The following is a 27609-nucleotide window of genomic DNA, read 5'->3' on the forward strand; positions in this document are numbered from 1 at the left end:
AGGCGGGCCCGGCGTAGTTTCGCGCCCCTTTCTGGAGGCCGGGAAGGGGCGGAGCCTGATGGTATTTCGCATACAGGGGCGGGGCTTACTGGCCGACGTCCCGGATAGAGCGAAGGGGCGTGGCCAGATCGGATGGTGGGGCGAGGTTAAGCAAAGGCGGGACTTCGAGGCCAGCATGGGCGGGGCCTAGTGATCTCAAAGGCGGCCTGGGTCGCTAGGGGCGAATCACGCGGAAAGGGTGGCCAGGCGCAGCGAGGGGAGGAGGCTTGGGGGGGCTCTCGTCACGCACGGGGCGGAGTCTCCTGCCGTCGGTGCGGGTGCTACGGTGGGGGGCAGGGATAGCGCCCTCTGAGCGGGCGCTGCGGCGAGGGGCGGGGTTAGCGCCGTCTGGGCGGACGCTGCGGCGAGGGGCGGGCACAGCGTACGCGCTCCAAAATGGCGGCCACCGGTGCTGCTGGGACGGTGGCGAATGTCTTCCCGTTCCGCGATGCCCGCGCCGCGCCAGACCCAGTGCTGGAGGCCGGCCCGGGGGCACACGGGCCACTGCCGGTGCCACTCGTGCTGGACAACGGGTCGTTCCAGGCCCGCGCCGGCTGGGCATGCCCCGGGCCGGACCCGGGCCCCGAGCCGCGCCTGCAGTTCCGCGCCGTGTGCGCCCGCGGGCGTGGCGGGGCTCGGGGCGGGGCGGGCCCGCAGGTGGGAAACGCGCTGGGCAGCCTGGAGCCGCTGCGCTGGATGCTGCGCTCACCCTTCGACCGCAACGTACCGGTCAACCTGGAGCTGCAGGAGCTGCTGCTGGACTACAGCTTCCAGCACCTGGGTGTCTCCTCACAGGTGAGGCGGGGGGGGGGGGAGGGGGTTGGGCTTGAGGGGAGGGGTGAGGTCGCAGCTCCCCGCACTCTGCTCTCCGAGAGGACGTAGTCACAACAGTAGTTCTCGTTGTCCTTTAGTCATTCATTTCGTCATTCGAGTAAATCTTAAGTGCCCAACGTGTGTAAGCCCTGGGCTAGGCTCTTGGAGTACAGCAGTGAACAAAACAGCGCTCCTTCTCTCTTGCAGCGTACATTTGGCGTAGGTGCTCGTTTGTTATCAAATTCATTTATTAACTAATCTGTATTGAGCACCTACTCTGTGTCAGGCACTTTTCTAGGCGTTTGGAATACATCCATGAATGTGACAGAAAATTTCCTGTGCTATGGACCTAGAATGAAAAGGCAGACAATAACCAATAGAATTAAGTAGTAGATTCTAAGACATGGTAGGAGGAGAGGAGAGGATTACGTTTTTTCAGATGGTCAGGGTAAAACTCAGGAAGAAGGTGATGCTCTAGCAAGGATTGAAGGAGGTGATTGAGGGAGTAAGCCATGTGAATGTCTGAGCAGATAGTATTCCAGAGAAACGGCCAGTGAAAAGGCCCTGAGCAGGAGTGTGCCCTAATCCTGAGAGCAGCCAGAGTAAGAGGAGAGTAGTCAGTGGAGGAGGAAGTCAGAGAGGTGATGAGGGAGCAAATCACATTTGGCTTTTACTTGAGTGAAATGAGAAGCCATTGCAGGGTGTTGAGTGGAGCAGGTACATGACTTCTGTTCCGAAAGGATCACTATAGCTGCTGTATGAAGAATGGATTGATGTGGGTCATAGGGTAGAACCAGGAGACCAGTAAGGAGGCTGTTGGAATAATCCAAGTGAGAGGTGGTGGTGACTTAGGTGAAGGAGGTCAGGGGAGGGGTATGTGGTAGAAGCAGTTGGATTCTGGAGGTAAATTGAAGATAGAGCCAACATGATTTGCTGGCAGTTTGGATGGGGCTTGACTTAATAACCTTAAATTGACCCTACTTTTATATTTTCTAAAACAACCTCTAATAAGGATGAGATGAGTGTTTTACAGTTGCTTCCGGTCAGGTTTTTGATTGAAGACCAAAAGCAAATTCAGTCTTTACAGTAGGACTTTGCTTTCTTTTATGCTTTAAAAAGAGTATTCTTTTGTTACTCATCTGTTCTCCCTTTTCTTTCAAAGTAGGGCTGTGTCGATCATCCCATAGTTTTGACAGAAGCTGTGTGCAACCCACTGTATTCTCGGCAAATGATGTCTGAGCTTCTTTTTGAGTGCTATGGGATTCCTAAGGTTGCCTATGGAATAGACAGCCTTTTCAGCTTCTACCACAATAAGCCAAAGAACTTGATTTCCAGTGGGCTCATCATTTCCTCTGGATACCAGTGTACACATATTTTACCCATCTTAGAAGGGAGGTGAGTAGCACTGACAGCATTTGAGTGCTGTTTTGAGAAGCATTTGGGAAACATTTATTGGGTGCCCACTTGAAAGGTGAAGTGGAAAGAACAAGTATTGAACTGTGAACTGGCCTCTGGGCTTGGCGCTGACATACTTCACTATGTGACTTCAGTTAAGTCAATTCACCTTCCATCCTTTGTGACCTCCTGGTGGGAGTTGCAGTAGATAGTCTTTGAGGTCCAGATCAATAATTCTAGAACTTTACTGTTTTGATTTATGGCAAGATAGCTAACATAGTACCTACAGGTAGTAGGTGCTTCATAAAAATGTTTTGAATAAATTATTTGAGTAATTTAAATGGTCTTTGTGTTCTGGAGTCACCTTTTTGTTAATCATGATTGTTTAGGCCTTTTTTTTTTTTCAGGTACAGTGCCTGGCACATAATATAGGTACATTTCCAAGTTGGATAAAAGGTGAGGGTAGTTTCTGTCATTTTTAAACCTGGTTTTTTTTTTTTTTTTTTTTTTAAGATTTTATTTATTTGATAGAGAACACAAGCCAGGGGAGTGGGAGCGGGAGAAACAGCCTCCCCACTGAGCAGGGAGCCCGACTCGGGGCTCAGTTCCAGGACCCTGGGATCATAACCCCAGCTGAAGGCAGACCCTTAATCGACTGAGCCACCTAGGCACCCCTAAACGTGTTTCCATGTTATAGTTGGACTTTTATTGTCTGAGAAGAGACTACACCAACATCATGCTCTCCTGAGGTTTCTTACTGCATAAAGAGGGTGTGTAAGTAAGGAGTGGAATCCTGGCTTTAGAGTTGAATGCCTGGGTTTGCAGCCCTGCTGAGGATGAGGTTATTTGCCTTCTTTACATAGCTTCTTAACATGTAAAATTGGGAAAAACTGATTTTTTCGGGGTTACCCTGAGGATGAAATGAGATCATGTAGATGATGGCATTTTGTGAACTATAAAAGAGTCTGAATGTTTAAGTCAAAATAAATGTTGCTGAATTTATTGAGACCTAAAATGGTCATTTCTTTTGAAGTTTCTATAAAAATTTATGAAGATAATACTTCTTTTACACATTACCAAACACTCCTGATATATGGAATTTTCTATTTTATGTAAGCAGAATATGTGGAAATTAAAAATAACATTATGTTATTTTTATAGCGTATTGAGAGAAAAGTATTTTACCTGAAAGCTAAGAAATGATCACAGTGAGGGGCGCCTGGATGGCTCAGTCGTTAAGTGTCTGCCTTCAGCTCGGGTCATGATCTCAGGGTCCTGGGATCAAGCCCTGCATCGGGCTCCCTGCTCTGCGGGAAGCCTGCTTCTCCCTCTCTTGCTCCCTCTGCTTGTGTTCCCTCTCTCGCTGTGTCTCTCTGTCAAATAAATAAAATCTTAAAAAAAAAAAAAAAAAAAATGATCCCAGTGGAGCCTGACCTGTTCTGTACTGGCATCTGCTGGTGAGGGGTGATATAGCAGAACATTTCAATATGCAGCAAGATCCTAGTGCTCTGCTTCTCTAAATTTTTCGCATTAAGAAAAATGTTATTCTGGTTCTCTTCCCTTTCGCATCATGTGAAAAGGGACCTGGTCTTTTTAGGGGATTACAGTAAGCCAGTATGTGTGTACTTAATGTGTATGCATCAGTAGAAGGGGAGTGTCTAGGGGAAGGGTTCTCAGACTCCAGCCTGTGCCATAATTACCTGGGAAGCTTGTTAAAATGTGTATTCCCAGGCTTACCCCAAAGCAAATGAGTCCTGAGAATTAGCATGTTTAACATTTCCCCCAGCTAATTCTACAAGGACCACAGTTTGAGAAATCCTGACAAGTGACATAAGGGTCTGAATTCAGAGTGCACAATCTTCCCATCAAACCTTGTTTCCTTCTGCGTCTCTTGATGGACGTTAGATGCCATGTATCTGGGTGTGGACTAGGACTTCCTGCATAGTGTAAGAGGCTGAATCAAGGGAGCTTTAGAGTCCCTTCATCTGTAAAGTTTTCTGTTTCCTCACTGGGTCCATTTCTTCTTTGTTCATCTGAATTGTTATCCTTTCCCCAAACTCCCCACGAAGTGTTCCCTGTTCTTTCTTCCATGTTGCCAAAGTGTCAGTGTTGTTTTCCATTCCTTGATTGTAGGTTAGATGCTAAAAACTGCAAACGCATCAATCTGGGAGGAAGCCAAGCAGCTGGCTACCTCCAGCGCCTCCTGCAGCTGAAGTATCCTGGGCACCTGGCAGCCATCACTCTCAGCCGCATGGAGGAGATCCTGCACGAGCACAGCTATGTTGCTGAAGATTATGTGGAAGGTAACGAAGAGGGCATTTGCCTGTGGCTTGTAGATATTGTACATGGAGGTATTCCTTAAATTGTTCCCGGGATGACTCTTTTCGCTTTTCAGTATCCCCTCTTCCTTTTCGTATTTACTTAAACTTTTCAATAAACTGATAACTTATACATGTGGGTTCTTTTTCAAAAGGGTTTTGACTAATTTACTTCCTTTGCCTTTCCATATAGATGTTAGGATTAACTTGTTCGTATCTACAAAAATGTTCTGTTGGGATTTTGATTGAAAGTGTATGAAATCTGTGGATTAGATTGGATATGAAACAACAACAGTTTTTTTAAAGATTTTATTTATTTATTTATTTGCCAGAGAGAGAGAGAATGAAAGAGAGTTGGAGAGAGAGCGAGAGTACAGGCAGGGGGGAGGCAGGCAGAGGGAGAAGCAGGCACCTTGCTGAGCAGGGAGCCCGATGCAGGACTCAATCCCAGGACCCCAGGATCATGACCTGAGCCAAAACCAGACGCTTAACCGACTGAGCCTCCCAGGTGTCCCTGAAACAACAACATTTTAAATAAAAATCCAAATACAATACTAAATCAAGATGTAATATTAAATCTAGACTAGGGAGAAGTGACATTTTGTACTATATGGAATCTTCTAATCCATGAACGTAGTAGGTCTTTCCATTTACCTAGGTCCTTTATTGATTTCTTCTTTCAGCATTTTGTAGCTTTCGACATACCGATCCTGTACATGTTCTGTTAGATTTATGCCTAAGTCTTTCTTTGCTTGTTTCATCTCAGTTTCCACTTGCTCATTATTAATGTATAGAAATGCAGTTAGGGGCGCCTGGGTGGCTCAGTCGTTAAGCGTCTGCCTTCGGCTCAGGTCATGGTCCCAGGGTCCTGGGATCGAGCCCCGCATCGGGCTCCCTGCTCAGCGGGAAGCCTGCTTCTCCCTCTCCCACTCCCGCTCCCGCTGCTTGTGTTCCCTCTCTCTCTGTATCTCTCTCTGTCAAATAAATAAAAAATCTTAAAAAAAAAAAAAATGCAGTTAATTTTTATGTGTTGACCTTATATACTGGACCTTGCTAAATTTATTTTAGTTTTTTGTAGATTCCTTGGGAATTTCTGTGTAGACATGTCATCTATGAATAGGGACAGTTTTATTTCTTCCTTTCCAGTCTGTTTGCCTTTTTTTTCTTTGTCTTGCTTTTGGATATTGAACTAGCCTTGATTGGGTGGGGTGATAGACCCCACTTATTCAGGTATATTATTATATTTATATGTTGCTTTATTTGAGTTGGTAATATTTTATGGGGTTTTATGTCTGTATTCATGAGGGATGTTGATCTATAGTTTTCTTATATTGTCTTTGGTCTTGGTATCATGGTGATGCTGGTCTTGTTAAATTAGCTGGAAAGTGTTCCTCCTTTTTTTTTTTTTAATTAATTTGGTGGGGGAGGGGCAGGAGAGAGAGAGAGAATCTTAAGGAGGCTCCGTGCTCACCTCTTGAGCCTGACATGGGGCTTGATCTCACTACCCTGAGATCATGACCTGAGCTGAAACCAAGAGTCGGATGCTTGACTGACTGCGCCACCCAGGCGCCCCCCCCTTCTTCTATTTCCTGAAAAAGATTGTGTAGATAATTGATACTTTTTTTCTTTAAATGTTTGATAGAGTTCTCCAGTGGAACAATTTGAGCCTGGGGATTTCTTTTTCTGAAGACTTAACTATGGATTCAATTTAATAGATGTAGGACTATTTAGGTAATCTCATTGATGTCTTTTTATTATTTCCTTCCTTCTACTTGCTTTAGGTTTAGTTCTCTTTTTTCTAGATTCTTAAGGTAGAAGTTCAGATCATTATGAGACCAATCTTCTTTTTTTTTTTTTTTTTTTTAAGATTTTATTTATTTATTTGACAGAGAGGGACACAGCGAGAGAGGGAACACAAGTGGGGGAGAGGGAGAAGCAGGCTTCCTGCTGAGCAGGAAGCCTGATGTGGGGCTCAATCCCGGGACCCCGGGCTCATGACCTGAGCCGAAGGCAGATGCTTAACTACTGAGCCACCCAGGCGCCCTGGGACCATTCTTCTTTTTAAGCATTTAATGCTCCAAATTTCCCCTTCAACATTGCTTTACCTACATCCTATAGATTTTGATATATTTTCATTTTTATTGAGTTCAGATATTTTCTAATTTCCCTCAAGATTTCTTTTTATGAACCATTGATTATTTAGAAATGTGTTGTTTTATTGGGACTACATCAAAATAAAAAGCTTCTGTACAGTGAAGGAAACAGTCAACAAAACTAAAAGACAGCCTATGGAATGGGAGAAGATACTTGCAAATGACACATCCAATGAAGGGTTAATATCCAAAATACATAAAGAACTGATATAACTCAACACCCAAAAAAACCAAATAATCAAATTAAAAATGGGCAGAAGGCATGAACAAGCATTTCTCCAAAGAAGACATACAGAATGGTCAAGAGACACGTGAAAAGATGCTCAACATCACTCACCATCAAGGAAATGCAAATCAAAACTACAAGGAGATACCATCACACACCTCTCAGAATGGCTAAAATCAAAAACACAGGAAATAGGTGTTGGCCAGGATGTGGAGAAAAAGGAACCCTCTTATTATACCATTGGTGGGAATGCAAACTGGTGCAACCACTCTGGAAAACAGTATGGAGGTTCCTTAAAAAGCTAAAAATAGGGGCACCTGGGTGGCTCAGTCGTTGAGCATCTGCCTTTGGCTCAGTTCATGGTCCCAGGGTCCTGGGATCGAGCCCTGCATCGGGCTCCCTGCTCCGAGGGAGGCCTGCTTTTCCCTCTCCCACTCCCCCTGCTTATATTCCCCCTCTCGCTATGTCTCTCTCTGTCAAATAAATAAATAAAATCTTAAAAAAAAAAAGTTTAAAATAGAACCACCAGTGATTCAGTAATCACACTACTGGGTATTTACCCCAAGAATACAAAAACACTAATTCAAAGGGATATATGTACCCTATGTTTATAGCAGCATTATTTACAATAGGTGAATTATGGAAGCAGCCCAAGTGTCCATTGAGAGATGAATGGATAAAGAAGATGTGGTGTATATATATACACAAAGGAATGTTACCAGCCGTAAAAATGCATGAAATCTTGTCATCTGTAATGACATGCATTGAACTAGAGTATTATGCCAAGGGAAATAAGTCAGAGAAAGACAAATCATACGATTTCACTCATGTAGAATTTAAGAAACAAAACAAATGAACAAAGGGGAAAAAAAAGAGAGAGAGTGAGGCAAACCAAGAAATAGACTCTTAACCATCAAGAACAAATGGATGGTTACCAGAGGGCAGGAAGGTGGGGGGATGGGTGAAATAGGTGATGGGGATTAAGGAGCACGCTTGTGATGAGCACTGGATGATATATGGAATTGTTGAATTGCTATCATGTACGCCTGAAACTAATGCTATATGTTAACTATACTGGAATTAAAATAAAAACTTAATTAAAAAATAAAACCTTCAGGTTTTAAGGTTAAGTCTAACTTTATATTTTAATGAATAGTTGATGTAGAAAGCTGAAAGTTAAAAAAAGAAAAGTGTTGTTTTATTTTTTAAAAATTTCATCCATTTATATGAGAGAGAGCACGCACAAGTGGGGGAAGAGGCAGAAGGAGAGGGAGAAGCAGGCTCCCAGCCGAGCAGGGAGCCCCACGTGGGGCTCGATCCCAGGATCATGACCTGAGCCGAAGGCAGACGCCCAACTGACTGAGCCACCCAGGCACCCCTAGAAAGGTGTTTTTTTATAGCCAAGTATTTGGAGATACTTCTGTTGTATTTCTATGACTTATTTCTAGTTTAATTTCATTATGTCAGGAAACTTTGTGTGGTATCAGTGGAGCTTGTGAAGGTTGGTTTTATGACCCGGGCATGGTCTGCTTTGGCGTATGTTCCATTTATACTTGAAAAGAACATGGACTCTGCTGTTGGGTGGAGTATTCTGTGATGTTGTTTAGGTTTACTGGTTGATGGTGGTGGTGAGTTCTTCTATGTCCCTGTTCCTTTTCCATGCTCTAACTCTGTTGATTATTAAGAGTTTTGAAATCTTAAGGGATAATTGTAAATTTTTTTTTTTTAAAGATTTTATTTTTATTTATTTGAGACAGAGAGAATGAGAGACAGAGAGCATGAGAGGGAGGAGGGTCAGAGAGAGAAGCAGACTCCCTGCCGAGCAGGGAGCCTGATGCGGGACTCGATCCCGGGACTCCAGGATCATGACCTGAGCCGAAGGCAGTCGCTTAACCAACTGAGCCACCCAGGCGCCCAATTGTAAATTTTTTATTTCTCCTTTCATATCTGTCAGTTTTTGCTTTAAAGTATCTAAAGCACTTTTGTTAGGGACATATTTAGAATTCTTAGGTTATCTTGACGAGTTGACTTTTTATCATTATACAGTATCTCTTTTTATCCCTTGCAATTTTCTTGGCTTTGATGTCCACTTGGACATTAATACAGCCACTCCTATTTTCTTTTGCTGAGTGCTTGCATGGAATAGTTTTTCCATCCTTTTCATCTACTTATGTCATTATATTCAAAGTGAGTTTCTTAATAGTTGGTGGTTTTCTTTTTTTTTTTTTTAATCTACTGTGTCAGTCTCTATCTTTTAACTAGTCTGGTAAGACCATTTAAAATTAATTATTCATATGTTGGATTTAGTTCTACCATTTTATTATTTGTTATCTTATTCTCTTTGTTGTTCCCGTTTCTCCTGCCTTCTTTTGTGTTATTTGATATTTAAAAAATTTGTTTTGGTATTGGTATTTTAATTTATCTATTGTGTTTTTACTGTATCTTTCTGTGTAGTTTTTTTAGTGGTTTCCCTGAGGTTATAATCAATAGACTTTTCGCACTGTTTTTAGAATCTCTCTTCTACTACTTCATGTGGAATGTGGCAACGTTAGCACCCCAGAGGCTCCTTTCTCCTTTCTCCTTTATGCTGGGTTGTCTTATGTATCACATGTACGTATGTTGGAAACCCAACAGACATTGTGATGGTTTTACGTTGAATTGTCAAACATATTTTAAAGAACTCAGGAGGTTAGTCTGTCACATTGAACGAGATTGTCTTTTCTTTTGCTCTTCCTTCTTTCCTGATGTTCTGAGTTTCCTTCTGCTGTCACATCTGTTAGGCGAACTTTACTTAGCAGTTCTTTGAGAGCAGATCTGTGGGCATTATGTCCAGGTGGTACAGCTGCATGTTGTCGACTGGGTGGAATCAGAGATTGGGTGGATCGTGCTTGCTCCATCTTACCTGGATCTGGAACCCTGGTATTGACTTTCTAATTTTCTGTGCTAATAGTGTTTTCCATTTCATAACTTCCAAAATTATTTCTCTGAAGAACTGCAGAAATGGCAGTGCCCTGATTATTACGAAAACAACGTCCACAAGATGCAGCTCCCGTTTTCCAGCAAGCTCCTCGGCAGCACTCTGAGCTCAGAGGAGAAGCAGGAACGGCGGCAGCAGCAGCTGCGACGGCTGCAGGAGCTCAACGCCCGCCGGCGGGAGGAGAAGCTGCAGCTGGACCAGGAGCGTCTGGACAGACTGCTCTACGTGCAGGTACGTGTGCATCCCGGCAGCGGGCTCCGGCCTTTGCGCAAGGCAGTCCCAGAAAGGGTTCTCCCTACCTCTTCCTCGGCCAGGAGATGCAGTGACTGTCTGAGTCCCCCTTGGGGTCAAGAAGGAGTCACGGGTGCTGAGTGTGGAGCTCCGCAGCACAGAGGACCTGTGCTGTGCACAGAGCATCAGGTGTCTCTGACAGAGCTGTGCACTCTGGCTTCCCTCATTCACTTTGGCCTTTTCATCTTTGTTTTATAACTTTTTAATTGAAGGGTAGCACATGTGCTACCAAGTGCACAGATCTCAAGTGTGTAGCTCGATGGATTTTCACAACATGAAACACCCCATGTATCTGCCATCCAGAGCTCTCCCAGCACCCCGGAAATCTCCCGCGTGTCCCCTCTTAGCCAGTAACCTTCCCACGTCTTCCCCACTCAAAAGGTAACGACGTTTCTGACACCTGGCACCATAGATTAGTTTTGCCTATTCAGGTGGTGCTAAGACCAGGGAACGATGCAGCCTAGAGACAGCTGGGGAGGAGGGCGGTGTGTGAACCACGCGTGGGAGGTGAGATTTTGTGGAGGGGCAGGCTAGGGGAGTGCTGGGAGCCCCCTCCTGCTGTAGTTTTTCTGTTTGGCTTCCAAGCTGTTTCTCTTTCCTTCCTGTATATGATTGCGCTGTCATCTTTGAAGATGAATTGCGACTGCTTGGGTTTCAGGAACTTCTAGAGGATGGCCAGATGGATCAGTTTCACAAAGCTCTGGTGGAACTGAACATGGACTCCCCGGAAGAGCTGCAGTCCTACATCCAGAAGCTCAGCTCAGCGGTGGAGCAGGCAAAGCAGAAAATCCTCCACGCAGAAGTCACCCTCGAGGTGGATGTGGTGGACAGCAAGCCAGAGGTACCAAGGACCTTAGGAGGAGGGTCCTGTAGGGTCATTTAGCCTGAGGGTGGGAGGAGTGTCTGGAGAAGGCTGACATCAGAGATGTGACCACACTTGGGAAGGCAGTGCGGTGCGTGCCGTCCACGCGGACAGGGACGGGGCAGAGATGGCACTGACTTCGTGCTGACCTGATGGCTTTTACCCTGTAGACCTCTGGCCCCCCTGGGACGGGGAACTGTTCTTGTAGAACATTCACGCACCTGCCGTGTGGTGCCATCTTGGAATCTGAACATTCTCTTTCGATGGTTATTTGCAGTTAGTCACACACTCCTTTCTACTTTTTTCTGATATATTTTTTTAAATTTTTTATTGCTATGTTAATCACCATACATTACATCACTAGTTTTTGATGTAGTGATCCATGATTCATTGTTTGCGTATAACACCCAGTTCTCCATGCAGTACGTGGCCTCTTTAATACCCATCACCAGCCTAACCCATCCCCCCACCCCCCACATCATTAGTTTTTTGTTTTTTTTTTTAAAGATTTTATTTATTTATTTGACAGAGACATAGCAATAGCAAGAGCAGGAACACAAGCAGGGGGAGTGGGAGAGGGAGAAGCAGGCTTCCCGCCGAGCAGGGAGCCCGATGTGGGACTTGATCCCAGGACCCTGGGATCATGACCTGAGCCGAAGGCAGACGCTTAACAACTGAGCCACCCAGGCGCCCCATCATTAGTTTTTGATGTAGTGTTCCATGATTCATTGTTTGTGCATAACACCCAGTGCTCTTCTGATATTTTTTTAATATATTGTGGTTCATGTTTCACTTCCTTTCCATCTTCATGTCCCCTAAGGACAGGGATCATGCTTCATGATAATTGATGGATTTTTTACAGCAAATAGCAGACGTGCTTAATAAAATATCCATGGGTTGATTTAAGATCAGCCTTTTATGACTAAAACTAATTGTTTGAATAAGCTCTTTGGTGTTCTCTGTCTCTCCTTTTTGTTTCCACACCAGTGGCCTGTTTATAAGTGTTGATGTGGCATAAAGGCAGGTGGCAGGGCTGAGTGAGGGCCCCGGTGGTGCACACCCTCACCCTGGGCGCTGCACACCTGTACTCATGAGTTGGCTCGCCTGGCTTTAGAACTGGAAGAAAGTGTTAATAAAAGTGTGTGCATTGTTCCCGAATCTGTCTGCTCTGGAGTTCTAAGACAAAGGACTTATTCATTGCCTTGTGACACTTCTAGGCCAGGATTAACCAATCTAGTGTGGTGGCTTTTTGTTTTTCAATCAACTTGCTTTAAATTCTAAAACCTATACTTTTATTTTTATTTATTTATTTTTTCTGTAGGTGGCTATGCCTTTAATAGTGAAAGATACATGTTCATCCTCACCGTTTTGAGGAAATGGCTCTTTTTTTTTAAATTGTATTTTATTATGTTAGTCACCGTAAGTTACATCATTAGTTTTTGATGTAGTGTTCCATGATTCATTTAAAACCTATACTTTTAGAAAGAAACAGTCCCATGGAAAAATCCAGTTTGGTGCTGGGCGTGGTGCGGCTGCTTGCCACTGACTTGAGATGTGTCTTTGGCTTGGCAGGAGGCCTGTTCTTGCTCCCGGCTCTCAGTTAGAGGCTCACTCACATGCTTGCTGCGCTCAGCCTCCATCCCAGCTCTCCTGCAGCTGAGACTCCCAGAGGCCAGCAACCGGCCAGGGCATGCGTGTCAGAGCAGACCCCAAGTCAGGCTTCCTGCACGTGGCTTCCGGGATGGCTGAGGTGGGGGCGAGGGGCCTTGACTATTGTCTTACTCTGGTGTGGTGTCCCAGGTCAGCCTCGAAGAGCCGGTGTGCCTTTCCTCGCTCGCCTCTCCCAGTTTCCCGGCTGTGCATCGGATCTCAGCTGTTTACTGGGATCCAGACCCATGTTGCCTTTGTTGTCTATTCATCTGTGTTCAGTTTTCATCGTGCTTAATGCGCCAATAGGACATCAGCATATTTATACCAGAGATGTGCCGCTAAGCCATGGGCAGGCGAGGGATTTCAGATTTAAAAAGAAAAGCCCAAACGACTGTAAAATGTGATTCCTGAGCAGTTGAGGAGCTAGTTTTTCCTTCCCTTTGTTCATTTTTCTGCATTTGTTACAGGCTGTGATTCAGCCACTCCTTCATACATTTAGCAGGTACTTATTAAGTCCCTACTTCGTTCTGTGCTCTGGGGATACGTATTCTCTGGGCTTGGGGAGGTTTTGAAGTGTTGGACTTCCAGTAGTTTCTCCATATACAGTGATAAGTTGATCTGTCCCCAAAGCATTGAGGGTGTCAGCATTTACTGGGGGTGATTGTTAGTGATTAGGGTTGGTTACAGTAACTTTCATGGGATAAATGTGACCACAACACTGGCCGGCTGGTTCTACCTTTCAAAAAGTATTTATAGTGTGTTTTCCAACTATGTAATTCATTTAGAATGGAGGGAATGGATTTATGTGGATCAAAGTTCATATTGAAATGCAGTAATGGCTAAATTGGATTAATCCAGCAAAATTTTTAACTTACAGTGTTTCCTAAAGTCCATTTTTTTCCCCACAGACCAGGCCATTCCAGCCCTTGCTATTCTGCAAATATTGTGATGAAGATGTTGTAAAGGAGTAGGCTTTGTTAGCATTCCTAACTAAGTATTTATTTATTTATTTTTATTTATTTTTTTTAAAGATTTTATTTATTTATTTAGAGAGAGTGAGAGAGAGAAAGAGCACAAGATGGGGGAGCGGGAGAGGGAGAAACAGACTCCCTGCTGAGCAGGGAGCCCGATGCGGGACTCGATCCCGGGACTCCAGGATCATGACCTGAGCTGAAGGCAGTTGCTTAACCAATTGAGCCACCCAGGCACCCCTTAAGGAAGCATTTAGACTAGAGAATGTTAGCCTTCTGTCACTGTAAGCACAGCAGTGGTTGTGGGGGGGGTGGGCACAGTTTTAGAGCACCATTACCTGTTGGAGAACACAATGAGCTTAATACAGAAGGTTCTCTTGCCTGATTAGCCAAGATCAGAGCTGGCCTCTGCTTGTTCTTTTTTTTTTTTAAGATTTTATTTATTAGAGAGAATGAGCAAGGGAGTGGCAAAGGGAGAAGCAGGAGAAGCAAAGCAGACTCCCCGCTGAGCAGGGAGCCCGATGCGGGGCTTGAAACGACCCTGGGATCATGACCTGAGCCAAAGGCAGACACTTAACGACTGAGCCACCCAGGTGCCCCTGGCCTCTGCTTGTTCTGATGCCGCTCAATCAAGATTGTTCCAGGGAACCATGCTGCATCTTCTCTGATGTGCTTTGGCAAACTATCATTCTGTTCAGTTCCAAAAGAATGCCTATTTGTGTTCCTGAACGCCACACAATGCATGTGGAGGCTCTGGCAAACCGTAGAGAGAGAGAAGCCAGCCATGGTAGAGGAATCTGTTCTCTATAGGGTCTCTATAGCCCATTGTCTGCTTTGAAATTATTAGCTTTGGGGCGCCTGGGTGGCTCAGTTGGTTAAGCGACTGCCTTCGGCTCAGGTCATGATCCTGGAGTCCCTGGATCGAGTTCTGCATCAGACTCTGCTCGTCAGGGAGCCTGCTTCTTCCTCTGACCCTCCCCCCTCTCATGTGTTCTCTCTCTCTCTCTCTCATTCTCTCTGTCTCAAATAAATAAATCTTTAAAAAAAAAAATTATTAGCTTTGTTTTTCTGTGAATCATACGAATTAGGATAAGTATATGTGCTGCCGAAGTGAGCACACGAATTAGGATAAGTAAAGTATCTTTTTATCATTTTTAGTGAAGCTTAGAAGTTATCTTTAAGGTGACATGCTTCTGAGTACAGCTAGGTGAAGGTGGATGATGATGTTTTTGCCGTAGCTGAGGAAGCCTATTGAAACTCGAACATTTTACAGTCCTCTTTTCCAGGGAAATTGGAGGGTGTATCCCAGGGCTCACCACTCAGTGGTAGGTATGGTATGCTAGGGACTAATGATGCAATTAAGGTACATTTCCTGCACTCCTTGGTACCTAAAAAAATAAGGCTTTTGGATCATACTTAGCTGACTAATGAAGCTTATCTGGTGTGATGGTACATGTGTGTGGGAATTTAGATGAAGTTTTGAGAAAGGATTGGATATGTGAGCTGGGCCCTGAAAGGTGATATGATTTCAGTAGGTATCAGGTGACGAGGGACGGACATTGTGGATCAAGACGTTTAGATGCAAAGCAGCCCGCAGGCAGGGAGCACTGTAGGTTGGGTGTGGAGTGCGGGAGATGGAGCAGGGGAGGGAGGCAGGGGCCGGCCGATAAAGGTCTTTGTCAGTCAGCCTGGATATTATCCTTTATAAGACAGAGTCTTCAAAGGATGTCCAGCAAGGAAGTAATCCAAGGAGACTTGCTGTTAGGAGAAGAACTGGTGGCAGTTAGATGGAGAGGTGAGGCTGGAAGTGGGAAGGCAGGATATAAATGTGTTGCGGCAGTCCGGCGGAGAGCCGGTGGAGGGGGTGGGAGAGTAGCCATGGCAATGGCGGGTGGAGGAGACACTTCAGAGGTAGCTCCAAGGATTTGGGTGCCACTTAGGGGCAATGGTGACAGGAGTGGCGGTGGCTGGTAACAGAACGTGTGACACGTGCCAGACCCTGTACTGAGCATTTCTGTAAGTGTCGTCTTGATTCTGTGAGTACTGTTATATTTCCATTGGACAAATAAGGAAACTCAGGTTCAGGAGAGTGAAAGAATTTGCCCAGAGTTGCACAGCTAGAGGTAACGCAGCTGAGGATCGGACCCAAGCGATCCGATTGCAGATTCACTCTGGTCCCACTGAGGTCCCACGGAGGTGCTCCTAAAAGGCTCCGGCTGGGGGTAGTACCTTTGGTTTGAGCACCTTATCTTCAAAGGACTTCAGGTGGAATTTGCCAGGACCCAGCCATGGAAGGAGCTAGAATCGCATGGGGAGTGAGAAAAGGATGCCTGGGGAAGGCCTCTGCTTAGGGGTCCAGGAGCTGAGGAAAAGCCGGGGGAAGAGGCCGAGGAAGAGCAGAGATGAGAGAGCAGCAGGGGTGGCGGGCTCAGCCTCGGATGGGCGATGGCACGGGAGCATGGAAGGACGGGAGGACGGGTGAAGAGGTGGGGTGCAGGAGAAATAGAAACACCTGAGGCAAGCTGCTGAGAACCGCCAGCGGTGACTGGAAAGGGGCCTGAGGAGAAGTGCTGGGAGGGGTTGCAGACACCTGCTCTGGGGAATGCACAGGGGAGCTGAAGAGGACCATAGGCCCACCAGCAGCAGCCTGGCACTTTCTTTCTCCACTCTTGCCCACGCCCACCAGGAGCATATTTCACTTACCTGTTGCCATGTGGAAAAGCACTCCAAACTTAGTAGCATAAAATGATGATCATTGTGTTGTGCTCACGAATTTGACGGGTCAGGAATTCGGGCAGAGCGTAGCAGGGATCTCTGCTCTGTGATGCCTGGGGCCTCCGCTGGGAAGACTTGGACATCTGGGGACTGGGAGCCCTGGATGGTTTTTCACTTTGCTAACATCTGAGCTGGAATGACTCAAAGGCCATGCTTAGCAAGATGGTGGACCTGAGCACCCACACCCACCGAGCACCCAGACAGGAGCAAAGCCCGTGCCTGTCCATGTGCCTTGGGCTTCTCAGCTTGGCAACTGGCTTCCAGCAGGGAGCTCCCCAAGGGAGAGTAGCCAGAGAGCCAGTGTTTCAAGAGGTCAAGGTAAAGGGAACTGTGTGGCCTCGTATGACCTCACATTGGAAGTCACATGACACCGCTTGCACCATACTCTATTGGTTGGAGTCCCACAGGTCCCTGCTAAGATTCAAGGGGAGGAAATAAACCACACCTCAGAATCCCCTTGAGGAAGAGCTTGTCGGATGGAAGATATCGTTGTGACTGTTTTTGAAAAATACAATCTACCCCAGCGCAGAAGTGGAAAGAGCATTGGGTGGCACCCTTTAGGATTTGAGAGTGGTTGTTGGTAGAGCAGGTAGGGTCGGGCTGGAGGGTGGCAGTTGCGATTGGGCTCCGGGGTGGGTAGAGGAAGGTGTGAATGCACAAGGGAGGTCATCACTGGGAGGTCAGAGAGGTTAGAGGAGTGGAGGTTGGGATGAAGATGAGGAAGATGGAGGTGTGTGTGGGGGGGTAGAGCAGAAGGTAGGAGAGAACTCCATGGAGCCCAAGGCTTGCCTTTACTCATTATTATTTGGGGGAAGGACCCACAAGTTTGGCCTGTAGTTATTTTAAATACACAGGTGACATTTGTGTGCCACCAGCCTGGTATTGTAACAATTATCTAAGGGGCCAAAGTGAGTGCCTAGTTAGAAGAAGGAAGAAGTGTTCAGTTCTCACCCCACCACTGCCCTAGGGGTGCGCCCTACTTACAGAGGAGGAAGTGGGCTCAGACTGAGCCATTCAGAGCTGGACCGATGTGACCCTTAAGCCTTGCCTCTTTCTGTAACACCGCACCGCTCCTGGTTGCTTGTCGTCCCGGATGACAAGCCACCAAATGAGAGAGAATTTTCGCGATCCGTTTCTGATCCTCTCTTGGGACCCCGGAGTTTAGTGCCAAGCCAGAACAGGCACAGGCATTCCCAGGGTTGGGGCTTCTTTCTGGGAGATGAGAGTCTTCCAGATTAGAAACCTCACACCTCCAGGGGAGCATTCCTTCTAACGAGTTCTGCGGCCCCTGCCGCCCCTGCCGCCCCTGCCGGGGCAGAGAAGCCTGTCGCTTCATTCAGCTGGCCTTGCTGCCGCTTGTAGATCTTTTGTTCTCTTCTTGTTCACCTTGACCTCAGGGAGCTCTTTTCCATACTTGCAGAGCCAGTTGTCCTGCCGCACTCAGACTCACGATGTATAGAATTTCAGCTTGAGGCAGCGCAAAGACTTTGGAGCTAAGCCATCTGTCTTGGGCCAGGTTTCTACCACTTACTAGTGTGATGTGATCTTGGGCAAGTCTTGGTCCCCCGTTGAGCCCATTTCCTCGCCCATGAAGCTCAGGAGTCATCTCTGCAGGGAAGATTGTGGAGGAGCGGGTTGCCTGTTCTTGAATTGGGTTCAGTATTCCGATGGCTCTTGCCTCCTTCCCTGAGAGCAAGGTCCTTGGATTCTCACCTCCCAGCCCACCCTCTTTCCTCCTTAAATTACCTATTTCCAGACCAGTCCCTCTCTTCCTGTTCTCTAGTCTCAGAGGAAGAAATGTTCCCCGTCCTTTCCAGGGTTTACTCCTTCCTTAAATTTATAATTTATGTAGAGGTAGAATGCTCTATATTGAACAGAATTTAGGATACGTTGTCCCCCATTCTATAAGCCATATATGCATGTGACTGTTCTGGTGTGTGTGTGCCAGAGGAGTGTTGAAGGGCACTGCCTTGTTTAAGAGTGAGTTTGAGTGCCTGGGTGGCTCAGTCGGTTGAGCATCCGACTCTTTATTTCAGCTCAGGTCATGATCTCAGGGTCCTGAGATTGAGCCCTGAATCGGGCTCCACACTGAGCATGGAGCTTGCTTGGGATTCTTTCTCTCTCTCCTTCTGCCCCTCCTGACTCGTGTGCAGTCTCTCTCTCTCTCTAAAAATAAAAATAAAAAAACCTTTAAAAAGAGGAGGAGGAAGTTTGAATGCTAATTTACATTGGCAGTATATGTGGCTATGTTCTAGAGATTGTATTTAAGTGCTCTGAATGATGTTGGTAGTTTATATACTTCACAGACTCCAAGGGTAAGGCCAGACTCAGGATACATACTCCACGCAGGGACCTCCCCTCGGGCATGCCAGGTGGATAGTACTGAGTCGGCTTGTGTCCTCCCAAGATGCCTTCTCATAAAACAGTCCTTTCTCCGCCAGCTGTCATTGTTAGAGAGGTTTTGCCTAGAATTTCTTCCTGTAACTTCTTCCCCTTGAGTCCAAATGGTAAAACTTCTCTGCCTTTCACATGGCAGAACGACAGATGGCTAGAATGTCACCTAGAACCACACCACCCCCTGCCCAAATTCTTTTGTCCGGGTCAAAATCACAATATACCGTAAGTCCGCTACTGGGAGTGGTGCCAGCGTGTGTAGGTTCTACCCAGGTTCGCTGTGGCTGAAGCGGAAAGCCCGTTCTGCGGGGCACCACAGTCCCGAAGCTCTCTGCCACCTCAGGAGCTCTTAGTCACGTCTCCAGCCCAGTGGACCAGCCGATAAGAGACTACTTATTAAAGCCCATTAGTGTTGGCACTTGGATTTATTAATTGTTAAGAGATTTATTTAATTTTGCAGGTGTCTGGGCCACTCTGTAGGATACAACTCTTGCTCTCTCTCCTGCAGAGTTGCATGTGCGGTCTCGTGCCTAACGCAGACAGCATGACCCCCCCGCCCCCCGCTCCGGGCCCGCCGGAGGGCTTCAGAGAGGAGATGGGAGTTGTTGAGGTTTGTGTGAGGGGGAGGGGACAGGAGCAAAGCCCATGCCTGGCTTTTTAGGCTTTTAATCCTTGTGTTCACATGTCTTAACTTATTCTTTTTAATAGTTTAGAAAATTTTTCATAGTTTCTATATAAACTTCCAGGACATTGAGCGAAACACCAATTCTTGTTTGTGACCGTGAACTGATAGAGTGAAGGCCTCCTGAAGCTACAGGTGCTGTTTTGTTCTGTTTCTTCTGTTCTTAGACCCCTGACCTGGAGCAGCTAGAGCCGTCTCTGGAAGATGTGGAAAGCATCCATGATTTTGAACCCTTGTTTTCAGAGGAAACCCCTGAAGCGGAGAAGCCAGTCACCACTGTCCAGGTTGGGCCCCTGTAGCCTGCACCATGCTTCTGCTTTGAAACCTTTGACATAAAAGACCAGTCTGCCCTAGTTTGCTTCTTCAGGAATATTTTTGCAAAAAGAAAAAAAAAAATTCTAGTTGTATTTTCTAGAAAGGTTGGGGGCTAGGGTACTAACACTAAAACATCTGAAGTCAGGGCTTTTCCTACTGATTGATTGGGGTTCTAGCACTAAGATTGTGACCCTGTGGGAAACAGTCCGCCTTGGTAGAAATGTTTAGGCAAGTAATTGAGGACTTTAGACCTGAAGCCTAGCTTTAGTGGTTTCATTTAAATTTAAGCCAGTGTAATTGTGCTTAATCCTCATTTGGGCCTATGTATCTGTCAGGGCAAATGGCCACCAGACAGACTGACCTGAGTCTGGGGCTCACCTGGGAGAGCGCTTTCTCGGCCGCGCGGGGACCAGGCTGCTGAGCAGGGTGGTGGTAGGAGGCTTGGCCGGCCAGTGCCGGGCCTTCCTGCTACCTCTCTTCATGAGCTCTTTCCCTGCGATGCGGGGACCATTTCGTGATGCAAAGGTGAAGGTATTTGTAATACAGAGGTGGGAGAAAGGCAGGTAATGGAATTATCCTATCAGGAGAGTTGGAGAGAGGTTATTCTGGCAGGAACGAAGGACAGAAGCTATGTTGGCATAAGAAATACAGTTTGAGGGAACTGGCAACTGGAATGTTTGTCACTGTGGCCTAAAAATATCTTCTAAACCTTGGGTTTTTAAAGCCCGTGTTTAACTTGGCAGCCTATCATCAGCTGTTTGTCGGGACAGAAAGAATTCGAGCTCCAGAAATTATCTTCCAGCCATCCCTCATAGGGGAGGAGCAGGCTGGGATAGCAGAGACCCTTCAGTACATCCTGGACAGGTGAGACTGAACCTTCTTTTCCTTCGATTTTCCGGAACCGTTTCCTCAGATTTCGCACTGAGTAGTAGATGAGGTGGGCATTTGAAAATCTGCCTCACGCCCTCCTTTTTATTGACTTGCTGTGCTCAGATAGTATTCTTCATCTCTCCCCAACCCCGGCACATTGCAGAGGCTCTGTAATTCTTTTCTAAAAATGTAAATGCTCAGTTGATTTGAGGAGCTTTAAGAAATTCTTTGACGTTTAAGCAGCACAACAATATATGTGCATTGGCTTTCATATAAACCTTGACATTATTGAAGACTGGTGATTTTTAAGTTCCCTAAAAACGTGCAGAGCTTATAAAAGTTTTTTTTCCTCCTCGCAGACATTTTATTTAAGTTTGCACTTCCATAAAATGCTCTTCCCCCATCCCATTTATACAGGCATTTTCCTGCAGTGTGAAATTGTCCTAATTCAAGCTGGACAAGTGGAGAGCATGATTTGTAGTTTTCTGGCTGCTGTTGGTTGAAACAGGATGAAAACTGGCACCTAGCAAGGAAGAAAAGCTACTGCGGCCAATGTGTATGAGTGGCTTTGAGCTTTGTCTTAATGGGAAAGTGCTCAAACATGTGTAAGATAAAGCTGTTATTTAAGAAACAAAAAAAGGAAAAAAAAAAAACCACGCAGGTGAAAAGGTGGGCCAGCAGAAGGGAGGCAGGACTTTTTGGGGTGTTGGAAATGTTCTGTTTCTTGATTGTGGTGATGGTTACTGGGGGGTATACATTTGTCAGACTTCATCAAAATGTTTGGAAATCAGTCCTCCATAAAGTCAGTTTTTTAAAAAAGTGTGTTAAAAGACACAAAACTTCTAATCTTACTAAGGAAATGAATTCTGTAAAGTCATAAGTGAAAAATGGAAGTTTTGTGTTTTTTTTTTTAATTTATTTTAGAGGGTGGGGAGGGGCAGAGGGAGAGGGAGAGAGAATCTCATGGAGCCCGACGTGGGGCTCGGTCTCACAACCCTGAGATCGTGACCTGAGTTGAAATCAAGAGTTGGACACTTCCTGGCTGAGCCACCCAGGTACCCTGGAAGTTTTTTAATTGTTTTAATTTTTTTATTTTTTAAGATTTTATTTATTTGAGAGAGAGAATGAGATAGAGAGAGCATGAGAGGGGGGAGGGTCAGACGGGGAAGCAGGCTTCCCGCTGAGCAGGGAGCCCAATGCGGGACTCGATACCGGGACTCCAGGATCATGACCTGAGCTGAAGGCAGTCGCTTAACCAACTGAGCCACCCAGCGCCCCTCCTGGAAGTTTTTTTAAAAACACTCTTTGTGCAGATGTTTTCTGTTTTGTGCCAAGACCTTACGTTTCTACATCAGCATTCTCCTTTGATCCTACGTTGGTAGGACTATGCCAAAAGGAATCTACTCCCTCCTAGGTACTCAAAGGACATTCAGGACCTGCTGGTTCAGAATGTTTTCCTCACCGGTGGAAACATGATGTACCCTGGGATGAAAGGTAGAATCGAGAAGGAGCTGTTGGAGATGAGGCCCTTCCAGTCTGCTTTTAAGGTACTGCTTATTCACATAACCAGCTGTTGTGTAAGATTATTCAGTATTCGTTTTCTGATTGCAAAAGTCATAAATATGGCATAGAGGAGGGCAAAGAGGAACTTTTTAGTTCCATCATCCAGAAATATCCACTGTTAACATTTTGGGGGCTTTTCTTCTGGTCTTTGATATGTGTTGAATTTTTGAAGCAGAATGGAAATCATGTTTTATGTATTTCTCTGTTTTTTTTGTTTTTTTTTTAAACTGGAAAAAGACACGAATCTAATAATATTCAGGGAATACAAGGAGTACACACGGAGAGTAGTCATTCTCTTTACCCGCCCCTCATTCTAAGAGCAAAGCTTCACTTGCACAGATTCTCTGTACATGAGTGTAACCTGCCTTGTAACCTGCATTTCTTCCCATGTCATTCTTCCAAAATACTTTTTTTTCTTCCGTATGGTGTGGATGCCCCATAGTATATCTACTGAATCCATTTGATCTCTAAGAAACATGGTCTCAGCCCCTGTCGAGGACCGGGCACCTCGCAGATGCCGAGATGTCCTAGACACAACCCCTAGCTGCAAGGAACTTGCTCCCTGAGGGGCAGCAGCTGATTAAATAGGCTGTGATAGCCCAGAATGTGATGGACGTCCAGGCATTTAGGAATTTCCAGGACGTCCTGGAATTTAGGAAGGGCTTTGTGGAAGTGAGTCTTCCTCAGATGAGGATGTGTGTGCCATCTAGACATTGTGGAGCGGGGTGGGATGGAGGGAGCATTCCAGAGAGGGATTAGCATGAGCAAAGGCTCAGGGTCCAGAAGCCTGCTGAGCGAGTGAGCTGCAGTTGAGTGTGGCTGGAGCACAGGGTTGCTGTAGAGGAGTGGAGGGGGTTGCAGTGGAGAGGTCAGTAGGCCCTGCAGGTCCTGCGGAGAGGCTGGCCTCGGTCCCCTGTGCTGCATGACGTGTTACATGTGCACGGCACGGGCTCTGGGCCTCATTCTATCACCGCTGTTACTGAATCTTGCCAAGCCTTCGTTTTGTCAGTGGTGCAAAGGGGTAATCAGAACTCCTGTTACCAGGATTCACTAGTACAATGAAGTGCTCAGCATAGGGCCTGCACAAAATGAACACTTCGACGTTAGCTGTTGTATGGGGGGAGGGGTCCCTAGGATCACCCCAGGTTCCATGATTTGCTGGGAGGACTCACAGGAATCATACATACATATGATATAATCGCATATCACGCTCACATATAATCCTCCTCATGGCTACGATTTGAAAGGAAACAAAGCAAAATTAGCACAGGGAAGAGGTGCATGGGGTGACGTCCAGGGGAAAGCAGGTATGAGCTCCCAGAGTCCTCACCCAGTGGAGTCTCACAGAGCACGTTGAATTCTCCCAGCAGTGAGCTGTGACAACACATGTGAAATGTCACCAACCAGGGAAGCTCGTTAGAGACTCAGTGCCCAGGGTTTTATTGGGAGCCGATCATGTAGGCACCCCCTGCCTGGCACTTACCCAAATTCCAGACTCCCAGAAGGAAGCAGGTGTTCAGCATAAACTACATTATTTGTTCAAACGTCAGGAACAGTATCTACTCTTACCAGTCAGTGGTGGAGGCCTGCCAGAAGTCCAAGTTCGCAGGTGCCAGCCAAGGACAGCCTTGTAAGCAGTCAGGCCTGCGGGTTAACTCTTTTCTACACAGCTGTTGTTACTGTTAAGCCCACCGGACTGTGAGGGAGTCTAAGCAGGGGAATCGTTTCATTCAGTTTGAATATTAGGAAGCTATTTTTGACTGTTGTGGAAAATGGGGTATCAGGAGAAATCCCGGAAGCAGGAGGCCAGTTAGGAGGCAGCTCAGAGGCTTTAGGATTGAGTCCTCCTACCAGTTTGCAGTGTCTCCTGTGATCTGACCTTGAATTACTCCAGCATTACCTCTCATCACTCCCCCTTCCACCCTGTACTTTGTTCCCCAGTATGCCATGTTTTCTCGCCTCAGGGTGTTTGCACCTGCTGGTTCCCTTTGGAATACCCTTCCCAGCTCAATACTCATGTCTCTCATGGCTGGCTTGGATGTCACATCTGCCAGAAGCCTTCCCTGTCCTTAACCTGTATTCCTTACTAGACCCACCTCTATTAGGGAAGGATGGACTGTTTTGTGAATTGTTGTTCCCCAGATCTTGGCTCAATGTCTCTGGGTGGCTATGCAGGATATAAGCAGTAGGCATTGGGAGAGGACAGAAGGGAGCTCATGTGGCAGAGATTAAGGGAGTGAAGTTGTGAGAACTGAGTAACAGGTTGGATATGGGGAGAGAAGTGTGGGACCCAAGACAATTCCCGAGTCCTAGGTTGGGCAACTGGTGGGACAAATATGACATTCCCTGGACTAGGAAATGGGAGAGGAAGAGCGGGCTTGAGGGTGGAGAATGAGTTCCACTTCTGGGGTGGGTTGAGTTGGGTTTCCAGTGGGATGCCCAGGAAGCGGTGACTCCTAGCCAGCTGCCGAGTGCTCCAGAGAAAGGCAGAAGGGTGGACTCGGATCCCCTAGCATAACTGTGTTATTAGTGGGCACTGTTTGGAGGATAGGTGATGTCCATTAGGCCTTACATAACAGCAGCATTTAAGGGCCTTTGGGAGGGTGGGGGTGCCCATGAAGGAGGCTGAGAAAGAGGTGGTGGGAGAGGCAGGAGGAGGGCTAGACTGGGGAGTGGGGGTGGGGTGACGGTACAGAAGGAGAGCACAGGTATGCGCTGGCGGGCTTGACTTGTGATGACATAACTATTATCAAATGTTTAAGATCTATTTCTTGATCATCGCAAAAGCCTTTCCCGTGAATTACTTTGTGAATATTAGCTGTAGGAATGCTGCCAGATTGCTCTTCCCAGCTCTCTTTTAGCTGGTTCATCCTCGTGGGGCACAGCCTCAGCTTCCGTCCCTTCCACCTTCGCTGCTCCTTTTCAGCTGCGGATGTGGTAAGTGTTGTGTCAGGCCAGAATTAACCCCTGATACTCAGCATTTAGGTTATGTATTCAGTGGCTCAAACGAAAACAATTTAAGACCCTGAGATGTGTACATGTACATTCTTTAAGTTTCTGTTGGCTTCTTATTTAAACAGCAAAACATTTTAATATTCAATTATAATAGTGTTTTAAAAGTGAAATGAAGAATAAACTCAATATAAGCTCAAAAAAACCCCAGCAAAACATTTAAAAACATTACTAAAATCTCAGACAGTTTAAACAAACCAAAATGAGGATAGAAAAAACCAAAACACTTGTGGTTCAGCCACTGTGAGTTATATATATACTTTTGATTCATTTTCTTCTCTTGCATTTGATTTTAATAAACTAAAAAAAAAGAAAGATTGTTGATGGCTTGTTTTGTGACCTGTTTTCCTGTTTTGTTTGTTTGTTTTTTTTACTTTTCATATTATTGTCTTTCTGTGCCAGTAGGTACATGTCCAAGTCATCTTTCTATGGCTGTATAGTGTTCCATTGTTGTAGTCCATGTATCTTACTGCTTTTTCAGTACTAATGATGCTAGCTACCATTTATTGACTATTTAGTCTGTGCCAGGAGTATCCCACTGCCTTACACTCATTCTGTCTGGCTCTAGCCAGAGCTTAGGGGCTCTTGTTATCCTAATTTATTGACAGTCCCTTCTTACAAGTCCCTCCCACATCAGCCCAGTCAGTCTCCTGACTTTTGTGTTTCTCTGTTTCTTCCTCTTCCATCTGTGCATGCTGAGTCCACTTTATGTCGCCTGCCTGTTACTTCGGAAAGTTCTGAAACCACCACTCCAACCTGGAGCTCCTGTGGTTGGGGGAGGGAGGTAGGAGGGAGGTGGGAAAGCAGGTGGCGACTCTGGGAAACAGGAAGCCTGGTTTGAGCTACAGAGGATGTTCCCCGCTCTGATCAGGTCAGCGGGGTTGAGGGGCTCCCCTGGGGCTGCTGACCACGGGATTGCTCCAATAATAAGCAGTGGAAACAGCACTGGCAACGTCCTGGACAACACCCCAGGCTCTTCTCTCTGCTCTCTGCTCCTGAGGCTCATTGGTCACCATAGCGAGACCCACCTCGTATCAGCCCCTGCTTCTCGCTGCTCACAGAGTGGGCGTCAGGATGGGAAGGCCTTTCCTCCAGGTGGAGTGCCTGCTCTGCTTCCTCTCTCCATCTGGCAGCTTGTGGTCGACAGCGTTGGAACAGGAGGGGGCCAGCTGGGCCCTCTCTGGCCCATAGTGGCAGGTGGGTGTTCACGAAAGAGCCGGCAGCTGTTGATTCTGTGAGGTCGAGTCTGGTGTGCTCTGCATTCTGTGTGCTCTCTTGGAGAGTCTGCAGCATCTCAGCTCAGCTGTATTTGGAGGATGCAGACAGTTATGCACCAGGGCCCTCCCGCGTGTGTATTTCTGGGGATACCACGTAGGGAGGGGGCTGCGGCTGGGTCTGCTGAACGGTCACTCCTCGAGCCCTGAGGGGGAGATGGCCCTCTGCTGAGTGCTCTTTGTGTTTCAGGTTCAGCTTGCTTCCAACCCCGTGCTGGACGCCTGGTATGGTGCTCGGGACTGGGCCTTGGACCACCTGGACGATGATGAAGTCTGGATCACCAGGAAAGAGTATGAAGAGAAGGGAGGAGAGTACCTCAAGGAGCACTGTGCATCCAACATCTACGTCCCCATCCGCCTGCCCAAGCAGGCCTCACGCTTCTCAGACGCGCAGGCCCCTGGCAGAGGCTCGGGGGCCAGCGGAGGCAGTGCTGGTGAGCAAGCCTAGTGGGCGCCCTCTGGGACCCGGGACCGCGGTGGCCAGTGTGACAGACGGATGCTGTGCTAGCTGGGTGCGGCCTGAGCCTGCTGGCGGCGCTGGGCTGCAGGGTGGATTTCTCCTGGGGAGAACAGTTAAGGGACACTGGAAATTACCCTTTTGAACTGCATTCACTTGAGGGCTTCTGCAGTGAAGAGACTTTAAGTGACTTTCTGGTCTTTGCTGAACCATGGACGAGCTGTGGTATCAGCTTCCCGCAGCAGTAAATGAAGATTGAATGGAGGACGGGGATGTACAAAACGTTAAGGGTTTATTTCTTCATTTAAAAAATCCTTTAAAAAAAATCCTTCAAAATTTATATTGTCCGTGTAGATATTTTTCTGACTTTACTCAGAAATTGTGTGAATGCCCAGCAGGTGGAGGCCTTTCACATGTGTATAAAGAAAAGGTAGGGGCGCCTGGGTGGCTCAGTCATTAAGCGTCTGCCTTCGGCTCAGGTCATGATCCCGGGGTCCTGGGATCGAGCCCCGTATCGGGCTCCCTGCTCAGCAGGAAGCCTGCTTCTCCCTCTCCCACTCCCTCTGCTTGTG

General features: G+C 46.6%; 1 protein-coding gene across 1 annotated transcript; it reads left to right on the plus strand.

Annotated features, from left to right (window-relative positions):
• The first annotated feature begins 430 nt into the window (after positions 1-430).
• ACTR5 (actin related protein 5) lies at positions 431-27480 on the plus strand. The gene is made up of 9 exons (XM_035006307.1): positions 431-834; positions 2018-2247; positions 4381-4550; positions 9935-10152; positions 10871-11053; positions 19714-19830; positions 20586-20725; positions 22146-22278; positions 26771-27480. The coding sequence occupies exons 1-9, from the start codon at positions 436-438 to the stop codon at positions 27026-27028; spliced, it is 1848 nt and encodes a 615-aa protein (XP_034862198.1). The 5' UTR covers positions 431-435; the 3' UTR covers positions 27029-27480.
• Positions 27481-27609: the final 129 nt, after the last annotated feature.

Source organism: Mirounga leonina, unplaced genomic scaffold, assembly GCF_011800145.1.
Source record: "Mirounga leonina isolate KUSES-001 unplaced genomic scaffold, KU_Mleo_1.0 Mir_150, whole genome shotgun sequence".
Lineage (NCBI taxonomy): Eukaryota > Metazoa > Chordata > Mammalia > Carnivora > Phocidae > Mirounga > Mirounga leonina.